Here is a 22534-nt window from a genome sequence, read left to right as displayed (position 1 = left end):
TATTTTTGGTTTATTTGTTGTATTTTGAGACAGTAAGTCCCTAGCTTATAAATGAGTTCCATTTTGGGAGACTATTCTTAAGTTGGATTTGTTTGTAAGTCTGACAAAAAATCTTTGTACTTCCTAGCATCCCCTCCACATCATTGCTGCTTTTCCTTTTGCTTCTGGACGTCTGGAGCTCTTGATTGAGCACTGTACAATGAACACATAGCACACGATTGTGACAGTGTCCTGCAGACACATGAATTACTTCCACAGTTTGTTATTTGTTCACATCTACCAGTGTATGTGGTGTGAAGTCCGTTGGTATCTATGAAAGTTTACAACTCAGATGTTTTCAGGGACTTACTGTATAGCTGAGCCTGGCATTGAAACTCATAGTCTGCCTGCCTCAGCCTTCCAGATGCTGGGATTATAGGCATAAGTTGCTACACCTGCCTTTTGTTTTTGTTCCTTTTGATGTTTTTTTTTTTTTTTTTTTTTTGTTGGTACTGGGGATCTAACTTAGAACCTCATGCTTGTCAGGGGGTTATGCCGTTGAGCTAAATCCCTGGCCCTACACCTGCCTTTTGGTATTGTAACATTTTCAGGGGATTTTATCATTCATTATTTGGTTCATTGATCGTTTTTTTTTTTTTTTTTTTTTTAATGCTAGGGATAGAATATAGGCCCTGTACAAGGTAGGCAAGTGTTCACCTTTGAGGTACTTGGCCCACATTGTTCACTGGAAAATAATGATTTACTGAGTTGTATAGGTCTTCAAAATAGACATTTTATTGAACAGTCTGAAAAATAATACTCATTACTGTCACCACCCTCTTACCTTAGAATCTTGAAATACTGTAAAGCTGTAACATTTATAGTATGAGCTGTATTTTCCAGAATCCTCATATTTATTTGAAAGTTCAAATTTTATCGTTGGCAACAAATTATTTTCCTTGCAATAAATGTTTCACTAGTGCTTTTTTTTTGTACTGGGGATCAAACTCACTATTGCATGTTTGCAAGGCAGGCACTTATGCTGTTGAGCTAAATCCCCAGTCCTCGTTTTCTCAAAAAGAGAAAAATACCTGCAAAGTAACAAAGTTGAAATAATCAGTTTATCTTTTTTTTTTTTTTTAAAACTGAAAATGGTATTCCTTGAAAGAAGTGAGTAGTTGAGCCAGCAGCTAAGTGACAAAAGTGTACCGCAAAAGGCATGTAATCAGGTTGAGATCTTCCTGTTTTGGTTTTTTGAGTCAGGGTCTCACTGTATGTAGCCGGTTGGTTTCAAACTTGTGGCATTCTCCCTGCCTCAGCCGTTGAGTGCTAGGATTATAGGTGTATGTCACTATACCTGGCTAAGGGTTGAGATTTAATAAAGTAATTTTTGCTGCTTCATTAAGATTCTTTTTTTTATTTTTTTTAACATACTGGGAATTGAACTCAGAACCTTGTGCTTACCAGGCAGGTGCTGTGCCACTGAGCCATATCCTGGGCCCCATTAAGATATTCTTTTTTCTTTTTTTAGGGCTGGGATTGAACCCAGGGCCTTATGCACACCATAAGAAGCACTTTACCACCAAGCTGCATCTCATCTTTTTAAACTTTTATTTTGAGATAGGATCTTGCTGAATTACTCAAGCTAGCCTTGAACTTGCAGTCCTCCTGCCCTCAGCCTCCTAATTAGCTGGGATTATAGGCTTGGGCCACTCTGTTGCCAGACTAGTTTTTCTTAACTGTGATTCCATGCTGTTAACAAGCAAAATGATTTACTACCAGGGTACTAGCAATTTTCCATGTTGCTTTTATACCATCAGTATGTATTTTCTGAAAATAATTTTGATCTAGTAGACAAATAACACTGAGAGGTTGTTTCTTAAGGAGTTTTAAGAGTATACTTTTTTTTTTGGACCCAGGGATCGAATTCATGACCACACGCTTGCCAGGCAAGGGCTTAAGCCACTGAGCTAAATTCCTGGCCTCAAGACTATACTTTGAAAACCACTACTCCAGGATATTTGTCAAAGACCTCTTTAGGCCAAAGCTGATGTCCATTGGTCACAAATATTTAGATTGGGGGAAGTTAATTGTTGTAAAGGAAGGAAGGTTAAAGCTTATTATGTTCAGTAAAGACTTACCTGATTCTAGTGTTTTTAATTTTAATTTTTGTTAGTGCTCGTTTGTAGTACATAATGATTACATTCATCATCTAATTTTAGTTTTGTTTGTGGGCTGGAGATGGAGAAGTGCTAAGTGGCAGCGGAGATTGTATAAAACACTTCTCATTGTGTTTTCCCTTCCAGATTTAGTTGAGGCCATCCTGGGAAGTTGAGGGCTAGCCAGATTTCAGGGACTGGTGCAGCAGGCAAAGTGGCTGGTGTGCTTCTGCTAAGTGCAGCTTAGAAGTACACAGCAGAAGAGCCTTCTTTCTGTATACCTGATTAATTCAAATGCAGAGACTTAAGAAACAAGATAGATAAAATGTAACACAGGAAATTTAGAAACTGAAATCTACCAGCTAAGGATTCCATGGTTTTTAAGATGATCTTAAGGAAGTAGTGATACTTTTACAGGCAGTTAGTTATTGGTCATCAGGGCTCGATTGTGTGTGTAACTGCATTTCCTCTCTGTGGAGCTGTGTGTCAAAGATTACAAAATTGACAGCTTCAAACTCAACCTCACAGACAGGACGGGAGTGGTGTCTTTTGGAGTTAGGTATGCTGTAGCTGTGCTGTGTACACACAGTCTGTCTAGGAAGTAGATTATCAGTGTATCCTTAATGCGAACTCAACTGTCCGCTTGCAAGGCAGGCACTTATGTTGCTGAGCTAAATCCCCAGTCCCGGTTTTGTAGTTTCACAATGTCCTTATTTTGTTAAAGATTATTTCCTAACACAGAGGAAAAAATACTTTTACCCTTTTTGAGAGTTCTTTGTGGGGTGGAGGTTATTACTTGGCAGAAGAGAATGTTGTTGGAAGGCATCAGCTTGGTTGATTTTTCTTAATTGTAAGGTTTTACCTTGCTGCCTGATGATGACAGTCAGAAGTACAGATCTCCTGGAAGTACACCAGCCAGAGAGAAAGCAACACCCTTCTTGCCATCATATGTCTACCCAAATCAAACCCAAGAAAAGCTGCATTCTTCCAACATTTCATTCGATGAACAGAATAACTTGTGTAAAGCTACTCCTCATGATTTTGTTCCAGCTTCAAAAAGGTCTTCTCCCAATTTGTTTTTTGAGTCACAATATCAAGAAGCAATTGTGAAAAAATATGATTTGAAGGAAGACAACCCTATAGGTGAGTTCCTGGCATGTCTTCTGTTCTAACCTAACTACAAGCCATTATAAGACGAGCTGGTCTTTCTGTGTTTTTCCATTTCTCCATGGTCTTCATTGTAACATCCTTCATTCTTAAGTCTTGCATGGCTACTGAGCCTGGACCGAAACCATGGTTGTGCTCACATTTTGATGTTCCAAGAACAGTTGTGATGCTCATGCTGACTTTAGGTAGCATATTTTCTAATAAAGGGTGCATCACGTTACCATATACTATCCTGTTTTTTTTTGAGAGCTGAAACTCCTAGGCCCAAGGGATTCCGGGCCTTTGGCTCCCAAGTATCTGTGACAATAGATACGTACCACCATCCCTGGTTATGTAGTCTTTGTAAAGAAAAATTTTTTTTGAGTCTTAGTTCCTTTTTCCCTTCCTCTTCCTTTACATTGTTGTATTCATGTTGTACAATGGTATTTTGTTCTTTTACTCAGTATGGAAATTTCTTGCAATATTCTATGTGTTTTATATATTAATTAATCATATATATAACCATATTATAAAACTTGCCCTCAATATGCTAACCTTCAAATAATGTATCAGTGTTAATATTCTTTTTTTTTTTTTTTGATACTGGGGATTGAACTCATGACCTCACACTTGCCTAGCAGGACTTATGCCGCTGAGCTAAATCCCCTGCCCCAGTGCCCCAGTGTTTAATATTCTTTGTGCTAGGTCAGTGTTTTTAAAGTTTAATTTTAGTGTGTCATCATGTTGCTTTTGAGTTATGTTACAGAAAAATACAAATAATGTAACAAAAGGTATCTCTAGTTTTCATTTATGATGGAATACCTTTGTATTTTATTTCTAACTTAGAGGAATCTGTCTACATGGAAAACTTTTGTCTTTTTTTAAAAATTTTTATCGGTACCAGGGATCGAACTCAGGACTGCTTGCTTGCAAGGCAGGCGCTTATGCTGCTGAGCTAAATCCCCAGCCCCGTTTGTCTTCTTTTTAAAACAACATAGTTCTTTAAAGTATTTTCTCAACTCTTTAATTAAAAATACTGTGCAGTGATCATGTTACTTCATTTCAAGTATTTTAGCATATATAAAGAAAAATTAGAACATTACTACTTATAGCCAGAACACCATTATTATAACTAAGGGAATTAATAATTAATATTCAGATCTATTTGGAACTTCCATTTTAACAGAAATGTCTTCTAAATATTTTTAAAAATATTTTTTGGTGCTGGGGATTTAGCTCAGTGGCATAAGCATCTGCCTTGCAAGCAGAAGGTCGTGAGTTCGATCCCTGGTACCAATTAAAAAAGAATACATATATATATTTACCAAAGATTGATAAGTACAAACTATATATATATATATATATAGTTTAAAATTTTAAAAAGCATGATAACTTATAAAATTTTCATATTTTAATCTACTTTTCAAAAAACTAAATTGTTCCTAATTTTTATCCTAGGAGAAAGTATTTTACCACTGGAGAAAACGACAGAACAGATTCAGGAAAGGAATGATACTAACTTAAAAAAAATTGGTGATTCCTCAGAAGTGGTTAATATTGAAGAACGGTATTGTTGTGACCTGTATTTTTCTTGTTTTCACTTGAATGTGCATCTTAAGTATAAGATTGTTAATAAAACCCCTGTCATATGCTGTCAGTATCAGAAAAAGGTTAGGAGATGGATCAGTTCAATAGCTCTGACACTATATTAGAAGCACTAAGCAAACTTTCTCACTTAGGAGAAACATCAAGGTAAGATTGATCTCTTTTATGGTTAAAATTTGTTGTGGAGAAGAGAAATAATAGATATTAGAATCTCACATTTGGTGTCACTTATAAATTACAATTTCATTATTTAAGTAATAGAAATGAGTTACAGCAAAGGTGAGTGTCTGTCTTATGTTTTAAATACATTTATTAACGGGCTGGGGATTTAGCTCAGTGGCATAAGTGCCTGCTTAGCAAGCACACAGTCATGAGTTCGCCCACCATTACTGATTTTAAAAAAAAAGGCTTATTATTTCCCTAAGTATTTGAAATATTATATGTCATAGTATAAGTAAAATGACTTTTGATTGTGACTTTACTTAAATTGTTAAGGATCTTTCTTAATTTAAAAAAATAGATATGTATTTTGGTGGTGTAGAAATGATCAAAGTAGGTTACATAAATGTATGAATATGCCAAAATGAAATTCCCAGGTTGTGTAACTAATATGTCCAAATTAAAAAGGCTCTGGGTTTAATTTTTAATACTGATAAAAGTGCCCCAAATCATGTACAGAGAGTTACATATTTATGTATTTTGTGAGGTTGTGGGGATTATAGCTTTCATTAGATTCTCAAAAGAGAATATAAAAAGGAGGTCCTTGACTTTGAGTTTTTTACATTTTGTCTTGATGCTGTGGATCAAACCCAGGGTCCTGTAAATGCTAAGTGCACATTCTGTCATTGAGCTATACCCCAGACTTTGTCCCTTAACTTTCAAAAAGGTTAGTTCTTCATGTTATTAGGGGTATTTGAGTAATACTGAGTGTAAAATATCCACACTTAGAGTTTCACATCAAATTTTTTTTTATGTTAGACCTATTAAAGCTGTCATTAGAGAAAGGAAACAGACATTTGAAGACTACTTAGAAGAACAAATTCAGTTGGATGAACAAGCACTTAAACAAAAACAGCTCAGGGTAAGTGTTTGAATGGTTTTGATTAAATTATTCTAAAGTTGTATATAGTTATAATTAGCTTCAAAAGTAACTTTGAGATTACATTGATATACCAGAATTAATTCAAATATTGTTCTTTTACTTTAGGAAGCAGAGGGACAATTGAAAGCAAAACCCAAACAACCATTCTTAAAACGAGGAGAAGGTTTAGCTAGGTTTATTAACAATAAATCTAAGCTTCAAAAAGGGAAAGAAAGTAAATTAGGAACTAATCAGAATGCCTTAGAGGATCAATCTCTGTTTAAAGTAGATAGACAGCTATTCCAGCGGAAAACTGCGCTTATAAATAAAGAACCGTGTTCAGAGAACTGTACTGTTAAAAAGGAGAATAAAACTAGAACCAAGTTCGGTTCTGTCACACACAATCAGAAGCCAAAAGTGCCTAAGAGCAATAGTAGAAAAAATGTCTCTCCATCAGGATCGAAAATACAGACAGAGAAGAAATGTAACGGACAATTTAGAGAGCAGATCAAGTTAGAAAAAAAAGTTGACTCTAACAAAGAAAATGTACCAGAGTGCACAAAGCCCTGTGATGCTGGTTGCAGTGTGTGGAACAAGACGCGGGGGAAAGACAGACCATGTCTACCAACTGGGCCTGTTGGCTGTTTGGCTTCTAAGAGTCCCACAAGTGAGACTGGGAAGGAGCTGGTCTCTTCTTTTGACATTTCTTTTCAGAAAAAATTAGAGAATTGGGAACAAGAAAAGGAAAAAGAAAATTTGGAGTTAGATGAATTTTTATTTTTAGAAAAAGCTGCTGAGGAAATTTCATTTTCTAGTAATTCCTCATTTGTACTGAAAATCTTAGAAAGGGATCAGCAGGCCCACAAAGGTCACCGGATGTCTTCAACCCCTGTCAAAGCTGTGCAGCAGGAGACACATCTGGTGGATCTCAGTGCTAAGCGTGACTGCAATGAGGATCCAGACCCCAGCCCTGCCTGTGAAAATAAGAGTGAGTGTGAGGTCAGAGCTGGACCACTGGCCTCTGCATCCTTACCTGATGAATTGAAGGAACTGTCTTGCAAAATCAATGGCAAAACCTTCCAAACAGGCTCTTGTGAAGGTCAAATGCTGTGGAATGTGAGTGATGGTGAAAGTGTTAGGAATAGTGACAGCAGCACTGACTCTGAGGAGCAGCTTGATGTTACCATAAAGCCACCCATGGAGGACAGAGAGGGAGGTTTCATCAGTAAAGAGGATAGTCCTCAGATCTGTCATGGCAAGGGACCTTTCAGGGACACCAGAACTCAAGATAATAGGAGAGATGTTGACCTGGACTTATCTGATAAAGATTATAGCAGCGATGAGTCTGTTGTAACAGAAGGCATGAAAACAAAAGTGTCTGAACCTTCAAGAAGACCCTTGTTGCCAAGTGTGAGTCAGATTGACTTTGATGATGAAAGATCTTGGACTGACCCCGAAGAGAATTCATGTAAAAATGATGTTAATCTTGGGGATGAAGTCTTTTATGGGGTACCCCACGTAGGCTATTCTAACAGTGGTGTCTGTTTCTTGGATAAAACAATAAAAAGGAAAGTTGTTCCAGTCATGAAAGGAGAAGTCCTAAGCCAGGCTAACAGGAGCACAAGTCCCCCTCCCACATCAGATCTGATGATGCAATTCTTCCCTTCTTTGAAACTGCAATCAGAATCAGATTCACACTTGGGAAATGAGCCCAAGTTAAATATGAGCCAAGACCAACCATCTGGTGAGTCAGCGCATAAAATACTATTAGAATGTTACAAATTTAACATTTTACCAGGGTGTTGTCAGAGTGTTTAAATTCTAACATTGTTGCTCAGTAGAAATTAAATTTGTGGGTGACTTGTAAAAATTTATAAAGAGATGCAAATGAACTGTTCTGTGAGATTCCTTTTTTCCTTTATCTTGGTGGTACTTGGGACTGAATCCAGGACCTCATTGATAGTAAGGAAGTACATTTTCTACTGAGTTACATTCCCAACCCTTGGCTTGTTGTCTGGCTTCTTTCCTTTTCTTTTTTTCTCCCTTCTTTTTTTTTTCTTTAGTTCTGGGGATTGAAGAGGACCTTTGCCCTGAGCTACATCCCCAGTTTTAATTTTTAAATTTAAGACAAGGTTGCTAAATCTCTTAAGTTGCCCAGGCTGAGTTTGAATGAAGCCATCCTCCTGTCTCAACTTCCCAGAATGCTGGGATTTCAGGTGTTCACCACCATACCTATCTGTTTCAAGTCTTTACCACTTCATGCATTAATTTATCAAACCTGAGCAAGAAGGCAGACTGGACAGTTGTTTCCTTTATTCCCAGCAGCAATAGTATTGAGCCCTATAAATACTATATACAATTTTCACTTAAAGGGAAGCAGTTTGTGGCTTCTCTATGGTATATTCAGATTAGCAGCACTACTGCCTTGTGCTCTGAGGTCATTATTAAGGAAAATAAGGGTTATTTCAACATAAGCATTGCGATGCCATAAGTCAGTCTAATAATTAGATGGCCACAAAGTGATTCATGGGTGGGCAGTGTGGTGGACAGAGGGATGACTCACGTGCCAGGTGGGATTAAAACTTGTTGATTTCTGGAGTTTTCCACTTAATATTTTTGCTCTGTGCTTGACTGTAACTGAAACTGAGGAATGCGGAGCTGATAAGGGGACTACTGTAAAAACAACTTTGTCTTTCACTAGCCCTAGTTGTAGGCCCTTTCCTACTGGTAGCAGTATTACCATTTTATTTGTGTATTCTGAATGAATCACTCATGTTAAATATGTGTGAGTGTATGTTTAATTCTTTCCTACACAGATGAAAACATTTTTACACACTGTCCTGTACCTTGTTTATGATAGTTTGATTGTTCTAACATATGCATATCAGTCTCCTGTTAATGGCCGTGTTAATACGCTGACCTTTACAAGCTTCTATTGAGAAACTCCTTTCTATTTTATTGTATTACAGGCTCTCAATTTCTAGTAGAGCATTAAGTGCTTTAAAATATAAATTATGATTTATTTAAAAAACAAATTTTGGCCAGGGATATAGTTCAGTGGCACAGCGCCTGCCTGGCAAACGCAAGGTTCTGAGTTGGATTTCTGGTACCCCCCCAAATCTGATTGTAAATATAATATTTTTTGCATGAAGCTTAGGCTCTTAAAAAGTAAAGAAATGGGTGTGGGGATTTAGCTCTGTGGCATAAGCATCTGTCTGGCAAGCGCAAGTTCATGAATTCTATTCCCTGGCACCAGAAAAAAAAAATAAAGAAGCAAAAATATTCGTAACTAAATTTTCTAAAGGTAACTACTCTACCATTTTTGGGTATTTCCTTTCAGTCATTTTTCCTATGTATTTGTAACATGATGGAGATACGTGGATAAACTAGCCTCATCCTGTTAGTATTGTGTTTTACAACAAGGTAGTACCACATTAAAATGCTTGTTTCTGAATGACAGTAACATTGCCTACAGTTTTAAAGAACAAATTAGATCTAGGAAACAAATTACAATGTACATTTCTTTGATTAGTTATATGGGGGTAGGAACTTTCATTTTGGTGTTAGCTGGCCCTTTGAGATACCTGGTGAGTTTTATTTATTTACTTATGGAACTAGATTTTTGTGCCCAGGACTTTGGCACTGAGCTTTATCCACAGCCTTTTTTTTTTTTTGTATCAGTGATTGAACTCACGACTTTGTGCTTGCCAGGCAGGTGCTTATGCCACTGAGCTAAATCCCTCACAGTCCTTTCAAAAATATGTATTATTTTTATTTTGTAACAGAGTCTTGCTAAGTCTCTATTTTGCCCAGGCTGGGCTTGAACTTTAGATCCTCTTGCCTCAGCCTTCCTGAGTGCTGAGATTACAGGTATGCATCACCACATTCAGCTTTTTTTGGTCTTTAAAATACTGATTTGCATGATTTCCTTTTATCTGTAATGTTGATTTTTTTTGTCAAATTGATACTTTTGAATTAGTTCTTCAAAATTAGACTAGTTTCATTTTTTCTTTTTCTTTTTGGTATTTCATAATGTACCATGATGACCCAGGGGTTTCCATATTCTTGGTTCTTAGTAGTAGGAACTGGCTAGTGTTTTGGCTGCTATAAGACTTGTTTTGAATTTCAGCATCTGTGACCTGTTTTGTAGGTGATAATGCTCGATCCCAGGCTTTGCGAGAGAAAGTTGTTGAATTGGATACAGAAATAGAAAAATTTAAAGCTGAGAATGCATCATTGGCTAAACTTCGCATGGAACAAGAAAGTGCCATGGAGAAGCTCAGGTAAGTTTGTGTCGTGAGATGAGAAAAATTATTCCTGAAGATGGTATGTAAAGTACGTGAAACATAGATTAGTTCAGCAAATAGAACTGCAAAGGAGGTGGAATCTGTATCCTTTTAAGATTTTTTTTATGAAGTAAAATGTAGTCAGGATTGTTGAAATGGAATCTTCTTGATGGGAGGATCATAAATTGAAATTTGAAAATGGTTTGAGCCTGGGCACGTGGCACATGCCCGTAACCCTAGTACCCTGGGAGTCTGAGGCAGGAGGAACTTGAGTTGGAGACTGTCCTTCCTCTGAGAAAAGGAAAGAAAGGCAGTTTGGAGCCATGAATTCCAGTGGTAACTTGACTAGTGCATTAGCTTCTTAGGGCTGCTGTGACAAAGTCTTTCAAACTGGGTAGCCTAAACCAAAAGAAATTTATTTTCTCATGGTTTTAAATGCTGAAAGTCCAACATGAAAGCATTAGCCAGGCCTTATGTCTTTAAAAAAAATTTTTTTTTATTATTTTGAAGTTAATGAAATACAACAGAACAAGATAGAACAAAGCCAATTGAGACAGTGCAGTGAAATTGATACAGAATGTCACAGCAGGTTACCAGGATAACAGTAATAGGTGCCATAGTATATTGTTATTTTCACAATAGTTGTTCTTTTAATCAGGTATAGCAAAATCAAATCAAAGAACATTATAGAACTTATCAAAATAGAATATTGAATAGAGCAATACAGTTAATCAGAACAAAGCAAAACAGTGATAAAAATATTTGCCTTCAAAGAGATGGTAGAAGAAAATCCTCCTATTTGCTATATTGCATATGGTCAACCTCCCAAGAGATGTTCAGCTCTCTGGCTCTCATTTGCTAAGGTTGGGGGTATGGGATATTTGATTCTCAGCCCACAGGCTCATGGCTGCTAACCAGGAGGCGAGCAGGTTGTTTGGTTTCCCAGCACCCTAAGTTCCATCATGATGGATCTCAGGAGATGCTGGCTGATTATCTCTTTGGGGCGGCTGCCGCTTGCCTGAGCCACAGCTGCTTACACTAGGAAGGTGAGTGGGTTGCTTGGTTTCCCTGCATTCTAAGTTCCAACATGGTGAGGATCTTGGGAGATGCTGGCTGGTTCTCTCCCTGGGGTGCAGGCCACATGTCTTATGTGGTATCTTAGTTGCTGGCTTACAGTTGCACCATGCCAGTCTCTGCCTGTGGTTTTTTTCTTGGTGTCTGTGTCTTCTGGTAGCATTTCTGGTATGCATGTATGTGTGTATCTCATCCTGTCTGTCTCTTCTCCTTTTTTTTTTGTCACTTTGTTCACTTTGTAGCCTCGGCTGGTTTTGAATCTGCCAGTGATCCTCCTGCTTTAGCCTGCAGAGTGCTGGGATTACAGGCATGTGCCACCATACCCAGCTTTCCTTTTTCCCCAAGTCTAGAGATTGAACCCAGGGCCTTCACACTGAGTGACAGCTTTGGCACTTTCTGTTTTTTGAGACAAGGTGGTACTGGTTGCACAGGCTGGGCTCACACTTGCAATCTTTCCTCTGCCTCTTAAAGTGTGGGAATCACAGGCATGTGCTACCACACCCAGCCCCATATATCTTTGAATTGTGCTTACTGTTCATAGTAATAGGTTGGATTGCAGAAACACTGTTGTGTTTGATTCCAGACTGCTGCCTAGTTCTTGCTGGGGGGTATTATATATGACATGTATGCTGTATTTCTTCTTTATTTTTTCTATTGAAACGAGATAAAATCCATACAATTTAAAATCTTTTTTCCTCCCACTTTTTGTGGTGCTGGGGATTGAACCCAGGGTTTTGTGCTGGCTAAGGATGTACTATGGTAGAGCTCAGTGGTACTGGTCCATAAGTAATCATTTTAAAGTTTAGTGGATTTACAATAGTGTGCAACTACCACCTCTCCATGTTTTCAAAAACCCCAAATGGATATCCCATATCCATTAGTCATTTCCCATTTGTCTTTCCCTGCTTCCTGGCAACCACTGATCTCTGCCTTTTGATTCTATAGAGTTACATAGTCTGTATATTTCATTTAAAATGAATTTTAACATGTGATCTTTTATGTCTGGCTTCTTTCACTTCACATGTTTTCAAGGTTCATATATATTTTAGTATGTGTCTGTATTCAGTACTTTAATGGTTGGATGATACTCTACTTGTGTGACTTCACAATACCTTGTTTGTTTATTGTCTACCATCTCTTGATGGTCACTGGGCTGTTGGTATCTTTGGGAATGATCAACATTGATGTACAAATATCTGTTGCATTTTTTTTTTTTTTTTTTTTTTTTTGGTCTTTTTCGTTTTTATCGGTACCAGGGATCGAACTCACGACTACCTGCTTGCAAGGCAGGCGCTTATGCCGCTGAGCTAAATCCCCAGCCCCCTGTTGCATTTTTTTAATTCTTTTTTTTTTCTTTGGTATTGGGAATTGAACTCAGGACTTCGTATTTGCCAGGCAGGAGCTGTGCCAGCCCTTTTTAAACAGAGCCGAGTGTGGTGGTGCACTCTTGTAATCCCAGCCCTCGGGAGCCTGAGGCAGGTGTATCTTTGCAAGTTCAAGACCAGCCCAGGGTACAAAGTGAGCCCAAGGCCATCCTAAACTGCATGGTGAGATCCTGTCTCAAAAAGACAAAAACAAAAACAAAACCCCTCCCCCCAAAACCCTCTTATATTAATTCTTTTTTTTTTTTTTTTGTCTTTTTCCTTTTCATCAGTACCAGGGATCGAACTCATGACTACCTGCTTGCAAGGCAGGTGCTTATGCCGCTGAGCTAAATCCCCAGCCCCTTAACAGATACATTAATTCTTTTGGTGATGTATCCAGAGATGAAATTGCTGGATCGTATGGTAATTTATTTGATTTATAGATGTAATTTTTGAGGAACTACATATTATTTTTCATAAGCCATGCACAGAGGTTCTAGTATTTTCATGTCTTTTTCTCTTGGATGTGTGATAGTAGTCTTTTTAAATATGGCATTTATATGTAAATATCCATTAATTTTTTTTGCTGTTATCTCATAAGTCTGGGTATGTTATTTTCATTTCACTCATCTCCAAGTATTTTTTGAATCTCTTAATGATTTTCTTTGACCCATTAAATGTTTAAGAATGTATTATGCACCAGGCATTGTGGCACACACCTGTAATCCCAGCAGGAGGCAGGAGATCCTTGTGAGTTTGAGACCAGCCTAGGCTCCAAAGTGAGCTCAAGGACATCATGAACTGCATAGTGAGACCCTGTCTCAAAAAGATTAAAAAAATAGTAATAATGTATAATGTATTTCCCATGTATTTGGTGTTTTTCAGTTTTACTTCTGTCATTGATTTCTAGCTTTGTTCCATTTTGGTTGGAGAAGGTACTTTGGTCAAAGGTACTTTGTATTATTGAGAATTATTTTTAGGCTGATTATCTTGGTAGGAGTATTCCATGTGTACTTGAGACAAATGTTCATTCTTAAGCAGTTGGGTAGAGTATTCCTTTTATGCTTGCTAGGGCTAATGGATGTATGGTATTGTTCAAGTGCTTTATGTCCTTGTTGATTTTTTTGTCTAGGTGTTCTTTTTCTTCGTCTTTCTCGTTTTTATTGGTACCAGGGATTGAACTCACAACTGCCTGCTTGCAAGGCAGGTGCTTATGCTGCTGAGCTAAATCCCCAGCCCCATTGTCTAGATGTTCTGTTAACAAAATTAAGATTATTGAAGTCTTCAAATACATTGAAGAACAAGTCTTTTTCCCTTTAATTCTGTGCGTTTGCTTTGTTTAGTTTTGAAGGTCTGTTGTTTATTCACTGTTTTGTTTTGTTTTGTTTTGTTTATCGGTACCGGGGATCGAGCTCATGACTGCCTGCTTGGAAGGCAGGCGCTTATGCCACTGAGCTAAATCCCCAGCCCATGGTCTGTTGTTTATAATTGTTACATTTACTTAATGAATTTAACTTAAATCAGTATATAATACCCAATTTTTGACTTAAAACCTACTGGCTCTGCCCACTCCCTCCTTTGGGTTATTACAGTTGCAGATTATATTTTAGTTATTATGTGCTCATTAATATAAGGTTATGGTATTACCCGTACGAGGTTGTGGTTCAGAATTTGTGGCCTCAGTCTTTGCTGACTTTTCCTTAGAACCTAACTAATAATTGTTTTCAGAACCTCTGGGACTTTGTGGAAACTGCAGATATCCTCTGTAGTTGTTTTTTTGGCAGAAGGTTTGCAAGCCAATCTGATAGTATTACTTAGTTCTCCTTATTTCTGATTGACTGCTCACCCATAAGCCTTCTGCAGATGCATCAGCATCCTTGTATCATAACAGTTTCCTGTATTACGTGTGTTCTTTTTTATTCTTTTTTATTTCTAACTAAGATCCCTAAGATGCCATGAAAATGCCTTGTACCTCCTAAGTCTTTATTAATATAGTATTTTATTAAATTATATAAATTAGTAAAATAATAATTAAATGACAGCATATTTATGGTTTAGACTATATAAATAGGCATTATAGGCATTTTTATGACTGTTCCTGAAATTCTTCCACTGTTCTAACCACTGTAAATTTGGGGGTGTCCATTGTATAATTACTGTATTATATTGGGGGTTCACTGTATAATTATTGCATTATATTAATTACTCCTAGTTATTGTATGGGTATAATTAAGAATTAAAAGAGGAGTTACTATCATGTACGGAAGCATGCTTTTTTTTTTTCTTCTGTACTGGGTATTAATCATGGCATTATGTGTGGTAGATAAGTATTCTACCACTGAGCTATACCCCTCAGCCCTAGCCCTAGCCCTAGCCCGCCCATGCTCTCTCTCTCTCTCTCTCTCTCTCTCATTTTTCTGATGTTGCTTTTAAGACTGTGTCTTTTAACATTTAGGTCATTTTGTGGATCTTTTGAAGTTTATTTTATTTGGAGTCCTTGAGGCACATGGATCTGTTACTCATGGTTTTCATAAGTTTGGAATGTTTTTAGCCTTTGTTTCTTCCCATATTTTTTCGTCTCCTTCTCTCTCCCCTGGGAATGTGGTGATGTGTGTAGCTGTAACCTTGCAGCACCTCAGGTTCTTAGGGTCTGGTTAGCTCTTCAGTTTGGTCTTTGTGCTAATCAGACCGAGTGATTGCATTTGCTATCTTGAAGGCCCTGCTGCTGAATCCCTCTAGGGAATTCTTATTCCAGCTGTAGTCATTTTAGTCCCAGAATTTCTGTGTGGTACCCTTTTACAATTTCTATTTCATTATTGAAGTCTGCCCTTGTTTGTGTATCATTCTCCATGCTTCCTTTAATTCTTTGTGCTTTCATTTAGTTCTTTGAGCATATTTGACACAGTTAATTTAAAGTAGTATTAAGGTCCCATGTCTGCTTTTCTTTTCCTCAGTGATGGTTTGTGTCAGTCTCTCTTTTTTGCTGTACGTAGACCATATTTTCCTGTTTCTATGGATGGTTTGACATTTCTTGCTAAAACCAAACATTTGGAGTGTTGCCACGTGATAACTGTGAATCAGATTGTCCTGTCACCCTAGGATTGTTTTTATTACACTTTGAGAGCTGCAATTGTCCATTTGTGGCTTTTTCCAGTGGCTTTTGCAGATTGTACTTGTCATGTGTAGTCACTAAGTGTATTTTGTTATCTCCACACCAGCCAACAACTTGACACTTTCTTAAATGCTTGGATCTATGAAAAAAAAAAAGAAAGTAAGGGTTTTGTTCCTAAATTATCTTCACAGGCACCTCTGGAAGGAGATTTGCAGTAGCATTTGGCCTGTGTGCTAGGGAGTGTGGTGTTTCAGGACATGTGTAGCCCAGTGCTGGGCCTACCTTGACCCTGTGTGGTGCACAGGATGGAGGCCATGGTCCTGCTGGCTGCCTGCTATATGGCTGGGAACTGAGGGAAGGTAGCTGCTCCTATGTAAATGCCAGAAGTCACCTCCATTTCTCAGCCTCTTCCTTTCTCCAGCATTCGCAGTGTTGCAAGCTTTCCTTAAGACAGACTGCAGTTTCAGAGCATTGATTCTGACAGCCTGCCGGCTTGGTAGTTGTTTGAGTGGAAGGACAGATTTCTGAAGGTTCCTGTGTCACCCTTCTCCTCATAGCACTGCTATATTTCTTTTCTAAAACATAAAAAGTTGTGAATTCTAAAACGTATCTGGAACCGGATAATCCAGATAAAGAATCGCAGTCTGGTAATCCATTAATAAAGGAAATCAGTTACTGTGTTTGTATTCCAGTTGTGTTTAAAAATTGAATTCTGAAGAATAATTGTTATTTTAAAAATAAATATTTTTGCTTTTCAAGCTATATATTGTAAAAATGGGTTTAATATAAACAATAATGACTGATAAAAAGTGAAAATTTATTTAAAAACTCATTGGTAACCTTTTAAATGCTCTACTGTAAAATTGTATATAATTTTTTTTTGTTTTTGAGAGTGCTGAGACAAGTTTGTGCTACCATACCCTGCTATATTTTTTCTTATAAAGAACATTTAAATCATAATAAATATTTTTTAAAGACTTTCACTGTGCCAAGTTCTGTCCATAGCCACACCCAAATCTTGAAAGTAGGGATTATGTAAGCCTTTTCATTTTACAGAGAGCCACTGGGGAATTAAGAAAGTTGTCCAAGTTCACACCTTTAGTAAATGACAGCCATAGTTCCAGCCCAGCACTGGGCTGCAGGCCCTACCTTCTGTTATATGTCTCATTCCTTAATCTACTAAGTTTAATTGAACAATGTACTAAACTTCTTATTGTATTAGTGCACCCTAGAATTCTGTGTCCTTGAGATGACTGTATCTTATGAGTGCTGCTGTAAACTTTTCAGCCAGTCTTTTGGTGGGAGTTAGCTCTTATAAATGTCCTGCTGAGAATATCGTAGAGGTTAGACTCCATTTAGGGAAGATAAACAAACACCTTCCTCACAATGAATTTCAAGATGTTCTTGCTGCCTTAGTCTGTAGCTGAGGTTCCTTCTCATCTGCTTTCCCCATCACTGGAGTTGAACATTCACAGTCTTTAAATGCTTGCCAACCTGCTAATCATTTCAAATTTTTTCTTAAAAATTACATTTATTTAATTATTGATAAAGTTGAGTGTACTTTTATGTTTAATGGTCATACGTTATAAATTCCTTTGTGACCTTTGCTCATTTTTTTAGTGGTTTTGTCTTACTTATTGCAAGATTTTTATGTACATTTATTGATGATGTTAAAGCTTTATCAGATGTCCTAGGGGCTGGGGATTTAGCTCAGTGGCATAAGCGCCTGTCTTGCAAGCAGGCAGTCATGAGTTCGATCCCTGGTACTGATAAAAACGAAAAAGACAAAAAAAAAAAAAAAAAAAAAAAAAGCTTTATCAGATGTCCTCAGTTTTTGCCTTTGTATGTTGTAGAGCTTGTGAACATTTTGTCAAATGTGAATTTTTTTTGTGCTAAGCATTGTACCTAGTATGTACTGCACACATGCTAGACAGGCTAGACCACTGAGCTTCCCCACAGTCCCCTTAAGTATCTTTTCTGTTTTGTTTTTGTGTTAGGAATTGAACTGAGGTGTAAGCATGTATCAGTGAGCTACTTCCCAGCCATATTCTCCTTACCATTTATTCCATCTGTATGCCATGCTGCAAATGAAATTTCTAGCCTACATTCACTGTCCAGCTGCCGAGTCAAGTCTCTCTGCTGAGGGAGCTGATAAATATTTCAAATTTTATTATAAAAATTTATTATAAAAATTAGCCTCTGGTTTTCCTTTGCAAAGTTATTTCACAGTTTTCCCTCTCTCAGCAAACTTCAAGACTGTTCTTCCTTTTGCTAGGACAGAAAATCTGGAGTCATCCTTCAGTCTTTCGTTGCTGTCTCACTTCCTTTATAACTGATCACTTCATGCTATGTCCAGAGGCGCCATTCTGTACCAGATCCTCAACCTCTGCCCTTGTGATGATATATGCTTTTTAACTGTCTCTCTGCTGGTCTTTCCTGTTTTTTCCCTGTTCTCCGCCTGGCATCTGGTGCTCCTTGGGTAAGACAGCTTGTCAGATCAGCCTTCTGTAGATGCCAGCATCTTCCCAAGCTCTCTTAAGATCTGTGTTAATCTGGCCTATGTATATGTGTATATGCATACACTTTTTAAGCCTTATTTTTTGTTATGTTATGCTGTGTTATTTTTTTGATCCCGAGGATTGAACTCATAACCTAACACTTGCCAGGCAAGCACTTGTGCCACTGAGCCAAAACCCAGCCTTAGCTAACCCTCCTTATTTTTTGACATTGTCTCCTACCATCCATCCTTTGCTCAGTCTATTTTAGCCACACTGGTCCCCCGACTGTTCTCTGAGGCCCCCAGGCTGATTCCTGCCACTGGGCTTTGGCACTTGGTGTTCCATCCGCAGGGTTTGTCCAAACAATCTCATGGCTTCTTCTCACTTCCACCTAGTTTTACTTCTGGATTGTCCCAGAAGATAATTTCATCTAGATTTTCAACCTCTCACTCTCATATTTCCTGACCTCCTTTCTTTATTTGCCTTCTTAGTGCTTTAGTATTCTGGTTTGTTTTTTTTTTTCTTTCTTTATTTTTTTTTACTCAGTACTGGGGGTCAAACTCACGACCACGCGCTTGCAAGGCAGGTGCTTATGCCGCTGAGCTAAATCCCCAGCCCCATCTGGTTTGTTCTTATGGTTTTGTCACTTCCACTGGAATGTAAGAAGCTTCACAAGAGTAAGGATTTCTGTTCTTTTCTCTCTGATTTCACACTGCTTATTAGTGTGTGTGCTTCATAGCAGATCCTCAGTAGATGCTTATTGGGTGTCTGACTGGAAGTGGTTGGCCAGAATTTCAGGCTTGTGGTTCACTAGAACCAGTAAGTCCTAGACTAGCACTGTCTTTATTTTGGTGCACATGTGGATTAATATATTTGAGGTGTTCCCCTAAGTAACATAATTTGGTCGTTGTAGGAAAGAAACTGCAGACTTTGAGCAACAGAAAGTAAAAGAATTGGCTCGGATAGAAGATTTGAAAAAAGAAGAAATGAGGAAGCTACAAAAGGAGCGTAAAGTTTTTGAAAAGTATGCGACAGCTGCAAGAACTTTCCCAGATAAAAAAGAACGTGAAGAAATACAGGTATGCTGTGTATTTATAAGTTAGTAGAAAGGCGAAAATCTTGTGAAAATCTTGTTAGAATTATTTGATAATCAAAGAGATTGGTATTAATCCATTCAAAAAATAATCTGTCAGAGACAGTACAGCAGGGACATCTCTTACAGCATGACTTCTAAGTAGTGCAATGTGTGTGTTCTGAGGTACACTAAAGGCTTTCCAAAGAGACCACAGACAAACTAGCATACCAGGAGTTGAAAGTTTACCATGCAGTGTTGTGTTAGTTTTTTAACTATTCTGTTTATTTATAATAATATGAGGCCCCTATCCTAGTGAGATGTTTAATTCTGAAATTTTTAAATTTATAGGCCAAATTATCAGTCTTGTTTTATTTCAGAGTTAGACATGGACATGATTGAAGGAAAGAACTAACACATTTCTTACTAAAACCTAGAAAAACAATACAGATAAGGACTTTTTTTTGAGACAGAGTCTCATTAGGTAATTCAGGCTGGCCTTGAACTCATTGTGTAGCCTAGACTGGCCTTGAACTCAAAGATCCTCCTGCCTCAGCCTCCTGAATGCTGGGATTACAGGCGTATGCCACCATGCTGGCCTCACTCAGAGTCTGTAATTCTCTTTTTTTCTTGGTACCAGGAATTGAACTCAGGGCTCCATGCTTGCTAGGCAGGTGCTGTGCCACTGAGCTGAGCTATATCCCTTCCTCTTTAATTCATTAAGTATATTCAGAGTAAACTTTTTTTTTTTTTTGCATCTGGGATCAAACTCATGACCTTGTGCTTGCCCGACAGGCACTTTTGCTGCTAAGCTAAATTGCTGGCCCCCTGTTAAATATATTTATGGGGAAAAGTTTGTAATAATATGTTTTGGTTAGTGTTTGGTGCGCTAAATGTAATATGATAGTTTTTAAAAAAATCTTTAAAGTTTTCATTTGAAAGGTGGTATAAATATATTCCAATTCACACAAACATATGCAGTGAAATCTCTCTCAATTTTGGCCACCCGTTCATTCACCGCTTTTTTTTAAAAAGTAATTTTTTACATTTAGAGAATTTCAAAGTACATAAAAGTAGTAAGAATATACTACTTCATCAGTGATCATCTTGTCTTCATCTTTCTCTTCCTTTCTACTCTTTTCTTTGATTGGCACTGTGTAATATTTAAATTGGAATCCTAGCTTGACAAGTGGTGGTACATCCCTTTAACCCCAGTTAGGGTTACTGTTCCATCAGTTTTCTTGCAAATGACATGATTCTGTTTTTCTTTATGGCTGAGTAATGTCCCATTGTGTGTATTATGTTCCATTTTTTTATTCATTCATCTGATGGGCATGTAGGCTGTTTCTGCAACTCAGCTATTGTGAATTGAGCTCTTACTGGTATGAAAATGGATGTACTACTGAAATATTTATTTTATAATTGTTTCAGGAATATGCTCAAGAGTAATCGAGCTTGGTCAAGTGTTTTTAGTCTGTTAAGGAGTCTCTATACGGATTTCCAAAGTGGTTGTACTGTTTTACATTACCACCAGAGATGTAGAAGATTCTTTTATTCTCATTATTCAGTTTGTTTTGTTTTGTCTTGCTTCATTTGTTTGTTTTGTTTTCTGGTACTGGGGATTGAACCTAGGGCTTTGCACTAGTTGTACCCTCACCATTTTTATTTTGGAAAAGGTCTTGCCAAGTTGCCCAGACAGAACTTGAAATTGGGACCCTTCTGCCTCAGCCTTCAAAAGTGCTGAGATTATAGGTGTGTAGCACTGCTCAGCTGTTTGTTATATTTTTGATGATAGCTGTTTTGATTTAGGTGAGGTAGAATCTGAATGTAGTTTTAATTTGCATTTCTCTGATGACTAGAGATATTGAGCATTTTTCATATACTCTTTGATCGTTCAAACTTGTTTTGAGGCATATCTACTTAGTTCTCTTACTTTTCATTGAAGTCACTGTTTTATGGGGAGGTTAATCTTTTAACTACTTTATATATTTTAGATTTTAGTCTTCTTGCCAGGGACGCTCATACCTATAATCTCAGTACAGGGAACCTGAGCAAGAGAATTTTGAAATGAACCAGAAAATCTAGAGACAATGTTCATTCACATGTAAATATTAAGAAATCTGGAAAGATTGTTGAGGAAAGAAACAGGAGGGACAAAACAAAACAGTGAATGTCTCAACCTAAACCTCCTCCCAATTGACAGAGAAAGGAAAACAAAACAAACTAATAAACAAAGAGAAACAAGGAAAAAACCTTTTTTCTGGTGCTTGCAGTTTTGTGATGGTGTCTAAATCAGAGCCCAGATCTGTGCTGGGTAATCCCACTGCGTGTGCAGCAGGGTCCATGCTGGGTGCAGATGGCATCTTTAACCAGTGGCTTTGGCCAGCAGCTTTCTGGACTTGCTGCCCACATCTGTTCCATACCACTGGCTCCTCTCAGGCTTCAGTCACAGAGCACCCATGGCTACTTGCGTTGCTGGTCACAAGGTAGGGAAGTGCTGACTTCCAGGCCCAAGGCTGCTTGGGTCTCACATCGGCAATCTGCATGTATCTGCGATCTGCATGTATCTGCAATCCGCATCCATCTCGGATGTAGAGGTCTTGGCCTACCTCCGGTCTCTTAAGTGAGTGGATAGTGAGTGGCTTAAATGAAAGAGATGTAATGTTTAAGGGCTACAAGAGGGTCAAAACCTTCTAATGGAATTTGCAATTCCTTGGGTTGAGACAAGGAACTCTGGGCAGTCTGTATTAATTTGGTTTTCAAACAAAGGAAGGGGTTATTGAGGCAAGCATGGGAACTGAGAGGACCTTGAGAATCAATTCAAAGATTTCTCCAATTGGTAAATCTTGCCAGTTAGGAGGACTATCTTGTCTTAGAGGTTAACAGCTTATTGCTGTGGACTAGGGGTGTCAGCAGTCATGTCCTCTGCTGCCTCAGCTGTGGTTGTTTTGACCTCAAAGCATTGTGCATATGCTGTTTTCCAACACAGCCAGAAGCCCTGTGTTCAGAAGCTTGATCCTGTGCAGCCTGGTCTCCAGTTCTCAGGGGTCAGGCTGTTCACTCATTCTTATTGCCACCACTGTGGTTCCTAATCTTGTTGTTGCTAGAGATTCCAGTTAGCCTCCACTCATTCTTGGTTTTTTTGATGTGCAAAAGAA

The 22534-nt window shown here is 37.9% G+C and overlaps 1 protein-coding gene across 6 annotated transcripts in view; it reads left to right on the top strand.

The window, feature by feature from the left end:
• Cenpj (centromere protein J) overlaps nucleotides 1-22534 on the top strand; it is a 59762-nt gene that overhangs the window by 11570 nt on the left and 25658 nt on the right. For 5 of the 6 annotated variants that reach the window (XR_010041709.1, XM_063232468.1, XM_023560479.2 and 2 more), the window contains exons 4-9: nucleotides 2994-3281; nucleotides 4743-4851; nucleotides 5868-5970; nucleotides 6097-7714; nucleotides 10121-10253; nucleotides 19218-19383. Coding sequence is in view for 5 of the 6 variants with exons in the window: in XM_063232468.1 (XP_063088538.1) it covers nucleotides 2994-3281; nucleotides 4743-4851; nucleotides 5868-5970; nucleotides 6097-7714; nucleotides 10121-10253; nucleotides 19218-19383 (2417 nt within the window). In the remaining variant the exon portion in view is untranslated. The remainder of the gene's footprint in view (nucleotides 1-2993; nucleotides 3282-4742; nucleotides 4852-5867; nucleotides 5971-6096; nucleotides 7715-10120; nucleotides 10254-19217; nucleotides 19384-22534) is intronic. The other variant, XM_013141165.3, reaches the window with a different exon arrangement.

The sequence above is a fragment of the Cavia porcellus genome, unplaced genomic scaffold (genome assembly GCF_034190915.1).
Source record: "Cavia porcellus strain 051 isolate PalLab524CR breed Dunkin Hartley unplaced genomic scaffold, mCavPor4.1 scaffold_21, whole genome shotgun sequence".
In the NCBI taxonomy this organism is placed as follows: domain Eukaryota; kingdom Metazoa; phylum Chordata; class Mammalia; order Rodentia; family Caviidae; genus Cavia; species Cavia porcellus.
This window is presented reverse-complemented; position numbering and strand designations above follow the sequence as displayed.